Below are 18,245 nucleotides of genomic sequence, written 5' to 3'. Positions count from 1 at the left end.
CAGTGGCAACATTGAAGATTGTAACAAGGTGTTACAATGCGCATGCATTAATACACTACAACATATACATTATAAAACAATAATTTTAAAATAAAAGCTTAAAGCACGTCGGATTGTGGACAATTTTCGATTGTATAGCCATCAAGATAATGACAAGTGTCTGGTTTCGAAGCCAAAACAGCCGGAGTGACCTCGCAACTGATAAGACCAGCATATTTCTTATAATACTTGCTCTGCAAAGCAACTGCTTAAATGTCACTCTTAACATTATTTACATTGATCTGGCGCTCTTCGTTGTAAAGATCATTTATTGCCCTAGCATTAACTTATGCTAGGCCTCGATGCTGCGCATCAAGCTGGAAACACAAGAAATAAAATAAATTTAATTAGCAATAAAGTTAAAAGGATTAGCTACCTGACATTTCGTTTTTGTGTGGTTTATATACATAAACGATCGCCGTCGCTTTGGTTACTCTCGCGGTCGCTCAAAGTTCTTTTTTGCCTTCTGTTCGTCGAACTTACAGCTATTGTTTTTTGAGTGGTTTACATGTACTACAAATCACCGTTGTTAAGTAGTCAGCTAGTTTTGCACAGACTTTCAATCAACGCTTTTAATGGCCACAGAAAATAACGCCTCTAGTGAACTGCCCTCGGCAAACTAGGTGACTTTTCTAAAACGCTAAGCCATTTCAATGTATGAAAGTTTGCAAACACAGCAAAATGCTCTACCTAATTCGACCCTTATTGCAATTGATGAGTGCCATCCAAGTGTTAGGCTGTAGCAAAATGGTAGCCAATCGCGTGAGGACTTCGACGAGTTAGCAGTTTCGATGGAGTGAAATCGCGGAAAGTGCTTCAATATTGCCCTGCTCAACATATCCCGATCGAACTGTGCTGCCCGCGCAGGCATTTAGCGTTAAGGCACTGCCAGCATTAACCTCATTAGAGTTGCATTTGTTCAGTGATGGATAGACAAGACTCGATTAGTAGCGAATATAATGGCTGATCTTTCCAAGGAACGTTTGACTGTTTGTCGAGCCTTTGAAGTCTCGGGCGTTGACTATTGTGGACCATTTTTTATAAGCCAGCCGTACGTAATAAAGCTCCAGTCAAATGCTACATGGCTGTTTTCGGCTGCTTCGCGACTAAAACAGGTCACTTAAGTGCGCATAAGAGGTTTATCTCGACTCTAGGCAGCCCATCTCAGATATGGTCGGACAATTCTACCAACTTTGTCGGCGCCAAGAACGAGCTTCTGGACCTCAAACGTCTTTTTATCATATTCATATTGATTCTGTGCACAAGTTTTGCAGGGCTGACTCCATTGATTAGAAATTTATTCCTCCTCGTTCGCTGCATTTTTCCGGCTTTGGAAAGCAGCAGTGAAGCATCCTTTTTATCGCGATGTTGGCCCTTGTGTTCTCAACTTCGCTGAGGTTTGCACCCTAGTCTGCCACATAGCATCGATAATTAACACCAGTTAATTGTTGCCTCTCTTAGAAGATCCAGCAGACCTAGATGAGCTCAATCTAGCTGATTTCTTGATTGGTTGACCCAGCTCATCGTTCATTGAGCCTGATTTGACGCACCTTCAATTCAATCGTCTGGATGGATTGCAGCGCGTAACACATGGTATCACCAATAACTGTTGTGGTCCCGCTAGCGTGAAGAATATTTAACTCTGCTTCAGCAGCGCTCCAAATAGCGCCTTCTGAAATCAGGCCTATGCGTCAACGACCTAGTTCTCGTAAAGAATGAAAATCTTCCGCCTCTAAGGTGGCCACTGGCGAGAATCACGGAGCTAATCATGGGAAAGTATGAAGTCGCTCGCGTTGCCATCTTGCTCACCGCAACAGGAGTGATAAGGAGAGCTGCAAACAAGCACTAGCCTACTGCACATCACGGACTCAATAGAAAGCTCATGTGTTCCAACGGGGAGAGAACTAATAAGAGCAGCATCTTACTAATAAAGTTGCTCTGCTAAGCAACTGCTAACATTTCGCTCTTAACATTATTTACATTGATTTTCGAAGATGCCTGCTTCTCTGAAGTTACAACAAATATACAGTATAATTTGCTTAGCTGCCTCGATACTTAGCTGCATCGGTAAGATAGCTGCCGAAAATATTGTTTTCGCTGCAATAAGAGCTTATTTTGTATGAAATTAATTACGCTAAGTGCATCTAACTTAACAGCTTTTTCATTTAAACGCCTCCTATCGGCAGTAATTTTTTGCCAATTTCTATGAATATCATGTAAGTTACCTGTGCCATTAAATGTAATTTAAATACATACAGTTAATAAAAACTATCAAATAAATTAATTTAACTTTGTACTGTTAAATTGAATTTAGTGCAAATTAAAAAAAAGTTGTTCTATTTGTGAAAGCTATTGAAAAAGCTCGATAGCATAACAGTCTACAAGGGTATTAATTCTTCGGAATTCCGAAGGGATAATTATTTCTCGTTTGAAATTTATATAATTCTTCGGGTTGCAAGAAAAAAGGTTCAAGGTATCCCCTCTTACGTCTTTTATTTGTGTAATAATCTGAGAATGGTGCAACCTACACAAGCAACTAAATTAAAAACCTTCGATTGATTTATTTTAAAATAAGATAAAAATTTCTTTATATTTCATTTTAGTGAACGACTCTTTCAAAAAATGGCTGATCTTCTTGTGTCGGAGGGATATGCATCTGTGGGATATGAATATATTAATATTGACGACTGTTGGTTGGAGAGGCATCGTGGACCTGATGGAAAACTTCTATCTGATCATAGGCGATTTCCTAATGGAATTAAAGCATTGTCAGATTATGTATGTATTTATCTATTTTTGATCAGAGATCATTTTACTCTCCCAAGCTGGGGTTAAAGCAAGTACATTGATAAATTCTAAAAGAAATCAAACTTGTAATGGGCAAAGGAAAAAAAAAAGTTAACGTAAACGGTGCATGCTACTTATATGTATACTTTATTCAAGCTGTGGTAAAAAAGTAGCATATTGATATAATCTACACTAGGGCGAGAATTTATACTCCAAGTTTGGTGTCTTTAGCAATTATAGTTTTAAGAGCAACAAATTAAACTTGACGTTTAGCAAGCGGACATCCTTTACTCGTTACTTTTTTTTATTAATTATTTCCCCTCTGTTATACCATCACATGCTCATGTACGGCTGATGATGTGAAACTTATTCTTTTAAACACTGATTCCAACGTCACTTTTGTTTGAACGCAATTATTGGTGTTTGGCCAATCAATTACATCTAAATTGTTCAAAGTGTATGCTTATGACTTTCTTCTAGTTTTCCTATTATAAGGTATACAAACAACAATACTGCATTGCAACGCATACTTACCATTAAGCACCTGGGGTTCTTTTTTATTCTAAACTACTTAAATCATCAAATAGCTATATAGTTAATCTCTCTTTGTAATCGAACTCTAGCAAGCTTATTTTTCTTAATCTTCCGTCGTTAACCAACCAAAATACAAACTATAGTATTGTTTTCCTACGTATAGTTAGTTGGTTGTTGACGACATAGATTCTTATTTTCTATTAGGGCGTCTTCATTTCTCTGATCCGTCTATAACTATTTCTATCTACGTGCACATCAGACTATGCACAACTCATTTCGTGTATAATGCAAAATTACAATAGACTGTATCACGTATTCTTCGCTGAATTTTCTCTCCCCCTAATAAAATTTTTGCTTAGCAAGAAGAAATGTCAACCTATCTACTTAATATTCTCTATACTATTACAAATATCATTACTTTTATATATCAATTGTTCTCAATTTTTCCCTCTTTTAATATATTCCAAAATAATAAAGTCAACTAAATTTGCTAAGCAGTTTTTACTTAAGAATCACTTTAAATAAAATATAATATTCCTATGTACCAAACATTAAGGCTAACACTCGTTTTGTCGACCATTAATAAATGAATAACTAAATATACCCCACATGTTGAAGGTCTCATCAGCATCGGTGACATCATAGGTGTTTCAGACTTATATGCGATCGATCATACCGCAGTGCGTAAGTAGCGGGTTAGCCTTCCTGAACGTTTAAAAAAAACAGTGGAAAAGTACTTCTTCTCAAATGCGCTGTGGATATGAACTACAAGAACATATGCTTAGACGCATTTTGGCGTCCTGGAAAATCAAATAAGTGGTTTGGTTGTGCGTCCATTCAGAAGACGAGATAGCAGAATAGGCCAATAGAAGTTCAAGAAGTGGATGTTCTAATCATGACTCCCCATGACTACCCATGATGTCCTCACTTTCATGAGGCCTGAAAGTGGCCAACACCTAAACCGCATTAAAGCCGACAAATCACCACATACTCAGGGAACTCAGGGAACTTTAGCCAGCCGTCGACAGCATTTGAGCCAGGTAACCTGAAAGCTCGCACTACGTTCCCTTCTACAGGCCGGTCAAAGAAGGATGTCAGAAATCAAGCCCAGACCTGAATATTGTGATACGAACTTTCTGGCTTGTGGTAAATCAAATAGCGTAAATCGTGGGTCCAAATCCGCGGCTAATATCCTCCGAGTTAGCCCACATTGGGCTGCAGATGCACTTCCAATGCGAAAGTTCGGGGTTCACGGCTGGATTAATGACACTGACCAACTTCTCAATCTTATCAACCTCATCTCACCTGTGCTCTGTTATGGAAGCGTTTCATCTGGAAAGACGCTGGTAACAGGAAATCAACGCTTAGGTGTCACACAGTTTACAGAGTAAGAAACTCCGAGGACTAGTCTAAGAGCCACACCCTCCTAATTCATATTGGAAACGTTATTTGAAGCATACAAACCACTTGGAACTGGCAGAAGCTACACGGGATCCCAATGTCAAAAATGTATCCTGAACAAACCTAAACGTGACCCCTTCTACACAATGTATCCTGCAGGAATATGGGCAAGTGTTCTCAGTCGAATACGACAACCTTCTGCTGTATGGCTGCGTAGATGTACGCATGCTGCAACTGAATCAAAGTTTATTTCAAATGCTGCCATGAATTATTCAAGCTCTGAGGGAAAAATTTATCCCAGTCTTACTTGTGAGGCCAAAGCTTTTGGATCTGGATTTTAACCTTAACTATCAGAGGCCAAGCGGTTCAAATAGCCGCGATGTCACCGAGAGAATGTTCCGTTTTGCTAGCTTGAATTGAAAAGCATTTTCATTTGGCAACCACGTCACGGCAAGTACTTTGGTTGTGTTAGACTCTAAGATTGTTATCGACTTAGCTGTATTTGTTGCGACGAACTCAGGAGAATTCTAAAACCATTTGGTTAGTTCGAAACCTGCGATTTGAAGTATTTGCAGTATCATCGACATTAAAATCGTGCCTGCTAAAGTTAGCAGGTTTAGGGTGTGATGACTGGCTTATCTCACTAAGCTTTGTTAAACACCATAATGCCAAAAAACGGTTCAGGCGCAGTGCCATGAGTTACAGTGTTTAACCTAAAGGACCTCAAAGAGTCAGATGGGTTCTTTCGCACACTACTAGCTGGAAATCTCGATCTGCTTCATGCACCATGACCTGCATATATTTTCAGTGTCAGCAGTCGATGCATATTTGTGGAGTCTAAATCGAAGCAGAGTCAAATATAGATCCTCTTGAATGGTCGGACCAACCAAAGGAAGGTCATTCAACGTAATTTGAGTCGATGTCCGACAATATTTCCGAATTGCCTAGAAAGTGGCTGTCACATAACTGCTAAAATATCAATGACCGAAATATCTGAAACGCTTTGTTTATCGAATATACGACTTTTCTTGACAACTTAGATTGACAGCATGGGTCTTCACACGACTTGTCGGCGTTTGGCGCCTTGAGACAATCTAGCCAACAAGACTCTCAGCTCCGATAAGCAGGTCGATCTTCTGTGGATTGTGATAATATTAATCAGCCAAGAGCGTGCTCACAAGGATTTTAAAGCCACTGACATTGACCATACGCCACTGACAATGGCTTCAAAAAATGGATAGGCCTGATTAATAAAGGGTAGGAGGTGAGCGTCTCTTGACCGAAACGTACAACAGCAATTGCACATCCACCGCTTAGTTCTGCAGCTAGCTAAGAGTCCCAGTGCACGAGCGGGGTTGTTCATTTTAAAAGACTTCAACTTTTATTGAATTTAGCCTAAATATTATAATAATTAATCTTACTTACACAGAGCATACGTCCGGTGACTTGGACTGATGCTCACAGACCTCAAATGTCGCAAATTCCGCTGTTACTGAGCTAGCAAATTCAAAGCTCAATAGAATTACAAAATACAAGAAAGTAAGATAATTTAAAGTAACAGGACTTAAAGATCGAGCGCTTGAGAGAGCCACAAAATTCAACTCAACTCAACCGTGATAGCGCTTGATCCATTGAGTGATAAGACATTATCAATGCGGCTGATCTAAGCACAAAGAATTTTCGTTACTCGCTCTTTCGCGCTCTCTTATAATAATCGCTCTTCGGCCGGTGCGAATGCTCTTGTGGGTTAGCTGTAGCCCAAACATATATATTCTATATATATGAAAGCGTCGGCTTAATTAGCAAAGCCAAGCTAATTTAGTTTGAGCATGCGATTTTAAGTATAACGCCTGCTGTTAAGGAAGTCCCACTCAAGATGGTAATTTCCTTGGCATTGTCCAATGAAGGTAGTAGAATGGATTGTTTATGGGATTATTGGCGGCCGGGTCCATCCGGGGGCGCCATGAAAAATTAGATGATTTTATACAATTATGAAACGAAAATTATTGGAGACGTCTTAAAGTGAATTATAAATTATAAAATATGTGCGTTTCGTGCTGAAAAATTTAGTATAATTCGACTACTAACTATTAACTTTTTAAGCCTACATTAAGCTACGTTGGCAAAGTGATGCGTTCTCGCTCCCAGAGCAAGTGACAGGGCTTCATTGCGCTCTCGCTCCGTGCTAAAGCTTACTTTCACTAGAATTAAATGCTTTAATCAACTATATTATGTTATGCGCAGATCTACGCCAACAGTCTCAAACCCATTACCTGTTGGCGTAACCGCCAAAGATTTGGCGCAAGGATTTTAATAGCCTTGAAAATTGTTGATAGACGATCTTGTAGACAAAGGCCTAGATTTTCCTGAGCTATTAGCCCAACTAAAGCCTACAAAAATATGCCAAGACAAAATTTGTAAAGACCCCATTTTGATATCATCTGTTATTGACTTGTAAATCGAGAATCCAAAATGCAAGGTAATCACTTTCAATAGAAACTCTGCTAAAATCATTTCTTAACTACTTGACAATTTACCACTCGAGCGTGTCAATAGTACCGGTAATGAAATTAATGATATCGATATCATTTTTGACCATTGATTTTAATTCGAATCTTATGTAACAACCGAGATCAATAAGATCACGATTGAGTTGGGTTTTATGAAGTGGTGATCCCAGGAGTTTGAAGAGCCGTATGCGGCTCATGTGCTCAAGCAACTATGCCTTGCACGAGCAATAAGCATAAGCATGATAATAGCAAAAAGTATATCAGGGTATATTGTTGAAGTCTCCAACTGGGTATAAAATGAGCACTAATCCCATAGGCCATATTTATATGCAAATAGTCTCAGCGATTAGTAATACCAAAGCATGATATTTATACCCTGAACCCATTCAAAATGGGAAAAAAGGGTATAATGTATTTTTGTAAATGTATGTAACAGGCAGATGGAAGCATCTCCGACCCCTTATATTCTTGATCAGCATAAATAGGCAAGTCGATCTAGAAATGCCCGTCAGTCTGTTCATCCGTCTGTCAAGATGTATGAGCACTTGACTTGAAATTTGGAATGTAGGTCCTCCTAGCTTATGCGCTGTACGAATTTGTTCCCGATAATCGATAACTTGTCCCGTTTCTAAGTAATCGAAAAAAATCGATAATCGATATCGAAATCCTGCTTTTTGAGCAAATCTCGTAAGTTATAAGAGCTAGAGTCACCAGACTGGACAAGTAGCTTTGAATAGTATATATATATCAAGTATCTTTCATTTTATAACTAACTGACTAACTGCTGTTTTAATTTTAATTTTTTTCTTCAGCAGCGATTATTTGTTGGTTTGGCTTTTGGTTAGAGACGGTATTGCCCATCAATTTAAGCCACAATTTATATGCAATTGACTTTTGGGAATACACAAATATTCTATATTCTATTCTACAATAAGATGTACTCACACACATTCATGCGCGTCTGCTTTGAATTCTATCAAAAGCATTGCAATTGCGATTGTATTGCTTTCTGTGCTATTATAATTCGATTTTGTCTTACTAAAACTCAATTTTTGGTGTGGCTCTTGTGTAGAGGCGGCGGCAAGTGGTGCGGTTAGTTGCGTGTTTAATTTTAATTTTTCTTTATTACTACTAAAGCCAACGAGCGCGTAGCGCGAACTGCATTTGGTGTTGGAAGAAGAGGGTTCAAAGTATCCCCTAGTCGGGAGCTCCCGACTAGAACCTCTTACTTGTTTTGAATTGCGTTGTTGCTAATTGAAAATTTATAATTATCAGAAATACTTTTCTAAATATAATGACGATATTAATCCTTAAAATTATGAGGGAATACCTTACAAAATTGTTTCTGAAGTTGGGTAAAATTCATTAAAACACACCGCTATCTCTTCCCAACCTTCAAAACCTTAGAAAAATGTATTTTGAAATAATTAGAATATTTATATTAAAAGTAAAAAATATTTTTATTAAAATAAAATAAATTTTAATGTCATAAATGTTTATGAGTTTTATTATTGTCAATTAAAAGCATCAACTAACAAATTAAATTTACTCATTATCCGCTCTGTTTCCTTCCTACATGTACATACGAAGTTCAACAAGAGAACATTTCTACTATATATTTCAACTTTAAAAAACATAACAAGAAATTTAATTTTCTAATTTTAGATTCATTCAAAAGGATTAAAGTTTGGAATTTATGAAGACTATGGAAATTACACATGCGCTGGGTATCCTGGCATTATCGGTTTTGAGAAAATAGATGCGTATCAATTCGCAGAATGGAATGTTGATTATGTTAAATTAGATGGTTGCTACGCCTTACCATATGATATGGATAGAGGCTACACGGAGTTTGGAAAGCTTCTTAATAGCACGGGGAAGCATATGGTGTATTCTTGTAGCTGGCCTGTTTACCAAATATATGCAGGGATCCCGCCAAATTTTTCAGCGATTCAAACTCATTGCAATTTATGGAGAAATTTTGACGACATCCAGGATTCTTGGTTATCTGTTGAAAATATTATTGATTATTATGGAAATAATCAAGATGTAATTGCACCCTATGCTGGACCTGGACACTGGAATGATCCTGACATGGTAATTACAAATCTCTATACATATCTTTCATGTGTCAGTATAAAAAACGTATTGATTTTAATAATCTTTGAAGGTAAGAGAAAGAATTTATTAGCTTTTGCGGTGGGGTGAACCAAAGTCAATATAAACTCTAAGATGAGTTACGCCCATATATGAAATGCGACGTCAAATTCCTGGCCTTGCTTTTCATCTTGCTTTCTGCATTTTAATCGACATGTCAGCCGACTGTCTATCCGCTTTCCATGAGCCACACACACGAATGTGAATATACAAACATCAAAGCATTGTTTGTTGTTATTTACTGCAGTGGCTTTTGCTGCTGAAGATTAATGATTTTAGTTTTGTAGCCGTGACCATGACCAATCTCAAATTTGTATTCACATATGTATGTTGTGAGCTGAGGCTTGCTCGATACTTTTCGTAATATTGTAAAATTCAAAACACACAAAACACCACAGTACCCCCTCCTAGACTTCAAGATGTCAAACGAGCGGGGAGTCTAATTGTGCGGCGAGACCTTGTGGATTGTTGAAGCAGTATAGGTGTGTTAGGAGTATCCTTGGATGCGTCTTGTTGGTGACTTGATGGCGGTGTTTCAACTGAGATGGTTGTCGTTGATTGTAGCTGTGTTTCCATGGAAGCAAGTTTGATAAATGTGTTAAAAAACATTGCTTGTTTTGACCTTACTTCAAATGGTCCGTCGTAGGGTGTCTGAAGCGATCCACGTACCGTGTAGTTAAGCATAAAAACATGAGTTGAATCAGCTAATTGTTTGAAGGTCAAATTCTTTGATAGGTCGTGGTTGTTCTGCTCGATTCGTGGCAAAATCGGCTTGCGGTTGAAATTGGCTGGAGTTAAAAAATAGTCCAGGAAAGCGAAGAGTTGTGCCGTAAAGAAGCTGTGTAGTGGATATGCTAAATTGCTAGTAGCTCTCGATCGTAAGTACTGTTCTTCCGTTGCGATAATCTTAACGCTTAAGAATCCCATTGATATTCGTTGTAGACGATCTGGTGCATTACAGTGACAACGGCTGCATCGCTTGCGTCCGTGCTAAGTGATGGCAGGATGTACACCAAAAGTGTTGCTACAGCTAGAGAACGCTTGCATTCCACAAAACCAGTGGTTCTTGATGTGTGATTGGTTCAAGCAGGAATCTTCGATAAAAGTAATTCATCGCCAAAAAAAAAACGACGCAGTTCTTTTGTGACTGTGGGCAAGGGAAATTCGATGATGGTTTTGACTTTGTCTGGCAATGGTTTGATGGCACTCTGATCGATCAAATGACCAAGAAACTCGATCGATGCTTGGTGAACGTTTTTAATATTGCTGAAGAATGGAAGGTATAATGTATTTGTGCAAATGTATGTAGCATCAATAGCCGAGTCGATCTAGCCATGTCCGTCCGAATGTATGAACACAAGAATATCAGAACCTATAAGAGCTAGCCACAGCTAGGACACTTTAAATTCCCACGCAAAACGAGTTTGTTTCCGATAGTCGATAACTTGCCCCGTTACGAGCTTGAGCTCGTAACATAACATACTATGTGCTCGTCGGGAGCTCACGACTAGAGCCTCTTACTTGTTTGGGTTGTTGTTGTTTGTTTGATTACAGGAATATGATGCAACGCAGTGTTGGGCACTGCTGATATACTTGTTATGATACTAGCAATTTTGATTTAAATCAGCACATGCAATCGGTGTAATACAGTAGTTGATTTGTGATCGATTTCGACTGTGATTGCTTCGATTTCCGTTGTTGTAATTGTTGTTGAGTAGCTGCCCAAGTTTGGTGTTGATTTAAAAAAAAAAACAATTTGTCCTGGACATCCAGACGTTTTTATTGATGCAGCTGTCAATTATATGGCTCAGGTACAGTGTTGTTACGTGAAAGCGCTGTGACGTTATCACATGATGTATAGCTTGTTGCACGTTGTGATAGTGTTGTATTTGGTGAAGTATCAAAAAATACCTGCGATGACGGCGCGAGCTGCAGGAGGTAGGCGTTTAATCCATTGACGACGTACAACCGATTCGCCGTTAGTAGCATTGGTTTGCTGTAGAACTTTGCAACTCCGCATATGTGAAGACGGCTGCATACTTCTCGTGTTCCTGTCGTAAACCTATGGCTTAAAAGAAACCAACGCTTCAGTTTTCTGAAAAACATTTCAATGTTTGTTGCCATGTGTACCTTTACGAAAACAGAATTTACATTGTCTGCAATTCCAGCATCGCTGTTCTCAATGTGAGCGTTAGCATTATTCTCGTCCTCCACTTTGTATTTTAAGCGTACTGTGTTTCGCGGAACTGCTCAAAACGTCTATGTTTGTGTGAGTGTGTCGCAGCAAAGTTTAATGTGTGTGGCGTAATGTGGGGTCAGCCTCAGTATAACCGAGGTGTATGCCCGTTGGTGATGATTGCAATTTGAGTAGGTTCTCTGCCTGTCCTGAGATGCGTGCAACAAACATTTTAGCTTCGAGTCACCACTCTGGGAATTGTAGGTGAATACTTATATGATTTTAAAGAAATGTTAACAAGAACTGGTGGCTTTAAAAGACGAGATTTTGTATGCGCTTCGTGCTGATCGGTTAGTTATAATTCGACAACTGACTTCATAAACTTCTTAAGCCTAAATTAAGTTACGGTGGCGAAGCGAGGTGAATTCGCTCCCAGAGCGAATAACAAAGCTTTATTGCGGTCTCGCTCCGCCCTAAACCTAGCTTACACTAGAGTTCAAGTTTTTAATACATTTAATTAATCAAGGCGCGGATCTGCGCCAACTTCAGCCACCATGAAGCGCTTGTTGACTTCATTTAACGGGTAGCCGAGCCAACTTGTGAATCGGCCTTTTAAATTTTCCGGCACTGCCCGTCCTTGCTTCTGCCGTCACTCTGCCGATCAGCCACAACCACCAGTTCTCCAACGACGACGTTTGGCAGGCAATGGTTCCACTTGGTCGCCGCCAAAACTGTTGCTTGAGCAACAAGACAGCTCGACATCGATCCCACTGCCTGCAGAGCCCTCAATGGGGCTCCCACCAGTAGGTGGCATGGCGTTAGAGTCTCGCCATCGCTTGGGCTCTCGCTTATTGCTCCCAGAGTAGGTGCTTTGCAGACTTCAGACTGCCTCCCACGGTTCCCCGAAGTGCGGAGCTTATGACGGGATAAACACAAATCGCATCCGGTTTTTGATGCGAAATCGCTAATTGCGTCCGCCTCTTCCTCGATTCGAGCTCGCAACTCCCGAAACTGGCGACTTGCTCCGACGAAGTTCGTCGCGTTTTGCAATGGTCGGTCTGTGTCACTACTCGACGGCCGATGAACCTTTGATAAGCCATTAAAAATGTGTTAGTATATAAGTCAGATACTACAAGAGGCGGAGTCCATCTGCTGTTTAATTTCCCATAATTTTCATTAGCTTACCAGGTATGCATTTATAGCAACGGATGCATGATCTGACTGTTTGACGACAGACGGCTTGAGCGTTAATTAGCCAAAGTCTCTCACGAAGAAGACTCACGAGTGCTCTTGGGTCAGCATGACAATTCGTCAAATGCAGGTATCTAATAAAGCTTCTAGCGATTTGCGAGTTTTTATTCAGAAGAAGCGGAAACTTGGCATCATATGACCCACGCACGTTCCCTTTCGAACTCTATATATATCATCTTTAAATTGAACTCGCTGGATGATTTCAACTATTTTCTCGAAAGCTTGGGTTGTGTCAGACTCTGAGATCGTTATCAGCTTGGGAGCGTTTGTTGCGAATAACTCAGCCGAATTCGAAAACCATTTAGATAGTTCGAAACCTGTGCCTTGAAGTATTCGCGACACTTCAAACTTAATCGTCTGAAAGTTCTCTACGCATGCAGCAGTAGGCAGTAAATCAACGACATAAAAGTCGTGCCTGATATCGTCAGCAGCTTTAGGGTGTGATGACGCGCACATATCATTAATCCTTGTTAAACACCGTAATACCAAAGACAGGCGCAGTGACGTAAGTTAAAGTGTTTAACCTGCAGGACCTCAAAGAATCACATTGATTCTACGAGCTGGAAACGTCGATCTGCTTAATGCACCATGACCTGCCTAAACATCTTTTTGATGTCAGCTGCCGATGCATATTTGTGGAGTGTACATCAAAGCAGAGTCGAATATACTTCTCTTGAATGGCCGAAAACAACGCGTATCGCAGAATTAGTTTTTTATTTATAAATCAAAAATTCGGATTTCAATAATTTCGGTAAAACTTAGGTAAATTCATGTTTTTCTTGTAATATATCTATAATCATGTAACTTTTTGATTTTTTTGATTTTGTGATATTTTAATATGAATCGGTAAATATTTATCTTGCCTTTCGAGTACCATGCTGAATACTGTTGAAATGAGTTAATGCGTTATAGTCTCGTATAGGGCTACCCCATTGAGTAATAAAGATATGTTGTATTTGATTTTTGTTGAAGTTGTATTTGATTTTTGGGCAACGGCAGAAGTAGCTGTAGACAGCCGGGTGTTGTGTTTGCTATTTTTCATTGAGTAATACTCAATTGTGTTTGCAACCTCGCTATCTCTCGTGAAGTGTTTCGAAAAAGAGCTTTTGATCCAAAAGCCTCCTCTGTCTCTTTATTACTCAATGGGGGCTACCTAAGATTGCTCTGGTTGCTATGGTAGGGAGGGTAGAGACGAGGGACACCTAACACCAAGTTCCTCCATTAGTCATATTGTTCCTGAGTTTTTTGGCGTTTGTCGGGACACTTACTTACAAAATAGGGGAAAAATAATTTTTATGATAATATTTGATTTCGTTTTTTTTAAGCGTACTTGATATTCTTTATATCAGTGTATCGGTGTTGATATGCAGATCAAAGCCCCGCCTCCCATCGTGAGCCACTATACGCCATAGAAGTTTGTTACTGGACGTGGACACTCCATGTAGATGGCATTGTAACTCCGTATACATGTAGACACTACATAAGAAACGGCGCCCAAAATCTAGATTACATTTGGGTTTCGCCGGTATATCTCATAATTACAGCTAGTTTTTCTGTGTATTGAGAGTTATACTACATAGAAACTGCCAAGCATCGTTGAGTTTAGTTGAGATTATATTTCCCCGAAGTGGTCTGGTTATTCTTCCTAATTTTAATTTGATTTGTCTTAAAGTTATTTAAAGAGTCTTGGACAAGCGTGGTTTGATATTATAAGAACTTTTTTTGAAATTAGCGACTGCAGTTCATGAATTGGATTGGTCGACCAAAATAACATGGTCTTGTAAAATATTATAACATAAGGTATATTTAGTACTCCTTGTAATAGTATAAATCTGACTTAAGCGTTCTTGAAGGTATTACAATTATCTGAAATTATTCGGAATTTTACCTGCTTTTCATGAAAAGCTTAATTCCAAATCGTCAATACTAATCTCTATATATAAAACTGTTTGTCCTGACTAACTGACACGGGGTTTTCCATCCGATCGGCCTCAAATTTATTTTCAAAAATCTTTGCTCAAATTCATTTGAGGGGTATTTCACACTTTTCGAAAAATACATTCCTACTTGGTGGAAATGTGGGTGAAAGGTTTGGTGGGTGACGTTTCATGTTCAAATTTATTTTCAAAGATCTATAAAAATAATCATTTGAGACGTGTCTCACGCTTTTTGCAGAATTCAAGTTTCCCCGGTAGAAATGCGATTCACAGATTTTTTGGGCGAAATTTTAGGTTTTGCCCGATTTGCATCAAACTTATTTTCAAATCTCTACATAAAACCTTAAGGAATACGTGTTTCAGCGATTTAGAAAATTCGACCGGCAACTGTGAAACTTTGGCGAAAAAAACATAGCTTAACTTTTTAGTTTATTATCGGTTTCAAACTCATTTTCGAAGATCTTTATCAGAACCGTCAAAAGTTTAATCAACTCACATTTATAATCGACTTCAAGATTCTTACCACAAGACTAACAAGGGCGGAAACCTCTGATTCAAACATTTAGTTCTTTATTCGATGCACTCTAAACATATTTTTAAATATAAGTGGAGAAGTGGAGTGGTACGGGTAGATTTAAATTTTCCACGGGCTTGTACTTAGTGGGAAGGTAATATCTAAAATTTGTATCACAAAACGTTCCCCGGGCAAGGCCGGCAATACCCGCTAGTCATTACATATAATAGTCGACAACAAAGGAAAGCAGGGACAGCTTTAGATATTTGAAGAAAAATATATAAGAATTTTTGTTTTCTGATTTTGATAGCGTTCAGCGCATGTAAAATTTGTAAGGCAGTACACAGAAGTCCAGAGAATATTGCAGCTGCCACAGTGCAGGAAGATCACAATTTTTTGCTATTACCCCATTTAAGCACCGATTTCACAAAACATGTTTAATAGAGATCTTACAAAATATTCTAGCATTCCCTACATGTGCTGCAGATTGTACAACACTTGCGTTAAGTTTGTATATTTCCTCGGTGACTTAAAACGCACTAACAGTGCCTAGAGCTTTACCAGAGAGACATGAGATCAGATGATTGAATTTCTCTGTACTCGGAATCACATGATAGTTATGAACAAGAGTTTCGAACAGGCTAATAAAATTCTTGAACTCGGACTACTTTCCACTCAACTTGGGAAGTGCCAGATGCGAAGACATGTGCGTGGAGCCACAATGGTAACACCTGCAGGCGTTCCAGGACTTAAAGAATTTAATCGAGCTTTGGCGTTATACAAAGTTCTTCGAGCTCGGCACGATAATCATCATCTCGGTCAAATGTTTCTACTCGGGTCTGATATTTTAAATCTGTATCTATACGTTAAGCCAGCATTTCTAATCTACATTCTAGTTCTTCTTTATTATTTGATCATTTAAACGCATTATGCTTTTTATAGACATATTGCGTTTGTTTTTTGAATCATCAAAACTTTCATTAGTTGCTATGTTTAAACCTAAATTCGAATCATTAATTATTTATTAATTTGAATTAAACATCGAATTTTCTATTTACAGCAACTATATCAATTTATTTACAAGTGCATACATATTTTGTGCCATACGGCAACAAAAAAGTAATATGCCTGATTAATAAAGAGTAGCGGAGCGAGCGTCTCTTGAACGAAACGCGCCAACGAAATTGCATACAACAACATTTGCACAGCCACAGTGGTTGCGAGTGTTGGCAAGAGGGGGGAAACGGCAACGACTTAGCGAAATGAAATTGTAATGACAATTAATTTGTTCAATTAATTAAACACTCGCTCTGAAGTGCTTATTACATTATTATATATTATATGTAAATCTCCAAAGCGGTATAGTTGGGCTTTCAATTTTTAGCACAGTACCTGCTATTCCGGACGTTCCACGTTCCCAGAGCGAGTGATAAAGTTTTATTGCGCTCCCGCTCCGCCATAAACTTACACAAAAATTCAACTTTTTAATCAATGCTTTTATTCAATGCGCAGATCTACTCCAATATATATACACCTAATTTTGTTTTTACGCGGTCTTCTTTTACACGGTTTTGATTTAACACGGTTTAAAAATACAAACATTTTAAATTTTTTTAAACGATTTTAAACTGTCAGCATGAATTTTAAATCTTTTGGGCTTAAATTTTTTTTGTCGAATTTAATTTTTGCGAAATGTGTTCTTATCACAATATGAAATATGTTATTACCTTAAAAATTGAATAACCCATTCTGTTTGTTAGCAAAATAGCTGTTTTACGTAATTGTTTTTAGTTCCTGAACTTGTCATACATTTAATAACTATGCGTGTAAATGCACATTATAGGTATATGTGATTTAATAAAATAAACATGATTGCTTGTTCTTAATAAATCTCTGGTTTTCACTCATTTTAATAGGTCTTAGAGATAAGGAACCAATCACCTATTTTTTTTACACGGTTTTTTCTGGAACCAATCTACCGTGTAAAAACAGAATTAGGTGTATTTTCAAAAAATCTTGAACAAGCAAAGATATGTCTTTGTATAAATGCTGTGTAAATTCTACAATTTATTTTGGATAGGTTCTAAATAGGGATTGTTTCAAGACGTATCATTGATAATAACAATTTTAAATCTTCAATTTCATATATTTTTTCTTTCAGTTAATAATTGGAAACTTTGGCCTTAGCTATGAACAGGCGAAGACTCAATTTGCTGTGTGGGCAATTCTTGCTGCTCCACTTTTAATGTCAGTTGACTTAAGAACAATACGACCTGAATTTAAGGAAATTTTACTTAATAGAAAGATTATTTCTGTAGATCAAGATCCCTTGGGCATACAAGGTCGAAGAATATATAAGCATAAGGGAATAGAAATTTGGTCGAAACCAATAAGTCCAGTTTATCAAAGCTTTTACTCTTATGCTCTAGCCTTTGTAAATAGACGGACAGACGGTACACCTTCTGATATTTCCGTTACATTGAAGGAGTTGGGCCTTATCAATAATAGTGGATACAAAGTTGAGGTAAGTGGTAAAAAATTAATTAAATAATTGAGTATGCGGTATATATTACGGCTAGCTAGTAATAATCAAATATTAGTCAACTGTGTCAGCTTGAAATATGTTATATATATTTCGAGATGCTGAAATAGCTATCGCGCTATTTCATGGCAATTCAAGCCTACTGCCATCACTTAGCTTTTATGAATCAACTTACTAAATACTCGTTAAGAGTCTGGCGAGAACGGTCGCTCAACTAATCCAAGGGAAAAACTGTTTATTAAAAGGTACGAAAAGTAATAAAAAAAAAGGAAAAGAAGGGCTTTCTACGGCAAGCCGAAGATTAAATACCCTTGCAGATCCAACGTTTTCATAATACTCATAATGCTTTGCCCGTATCTAAGAAGCACAAGGAAAATAGTTGTTGCCGAGCAAGGCT

General features: G+C 38.2%; 1 protein-coding gene across 1 annotated transcript in view; it reads left to right on the top strand.

Annotated features, from left to right (window-relative positions):
- The window catches only part of LOC135435824 (alpha-N-acetylgalactosaminidase), a 40,253-nt gene that overhangs the window by 15,413 nt on the left and 6,595 nt on the right, over positions 1 to 18,245 (top strand). The window contains exons 2-4 of the mRNA XM_064693047.1: positions 2,643 to 2,817; positions 8,937 to 9,368; positions 17,468 to 17,830. Of these exons, the coding sequence (XP_064549117.1) occupies positions 2,643 to 2,817; positions 8,937 to 9,368; positions 17,468 to 17,830 (970 nt within the window). The remainder of the gene's footprint in view (positions 1 to 2,642; positions 2,818 to 8,936; positions 9,369 to 17,467; positions 17,831 to 18,245) is intronic.

Source organism: Drosophila montana, unplaced genomic scaffold (assembly GCF_035044405.1).
Source record: "Drosophila montana isolate Dmon_TW-CO22-7 unplaced genomic scaffold, ASM3504440v1 contig_3729_1, whole genome shotgun sequence".
NCBI lineage: Eukaryota > Metazoa > Arthropoda > Insecta > Diptera > Drosophilidae > Drosophila > Drosophila montana.
This window is presented reverse-complemented; position numbering and strand designations above follow the sequence as displayed.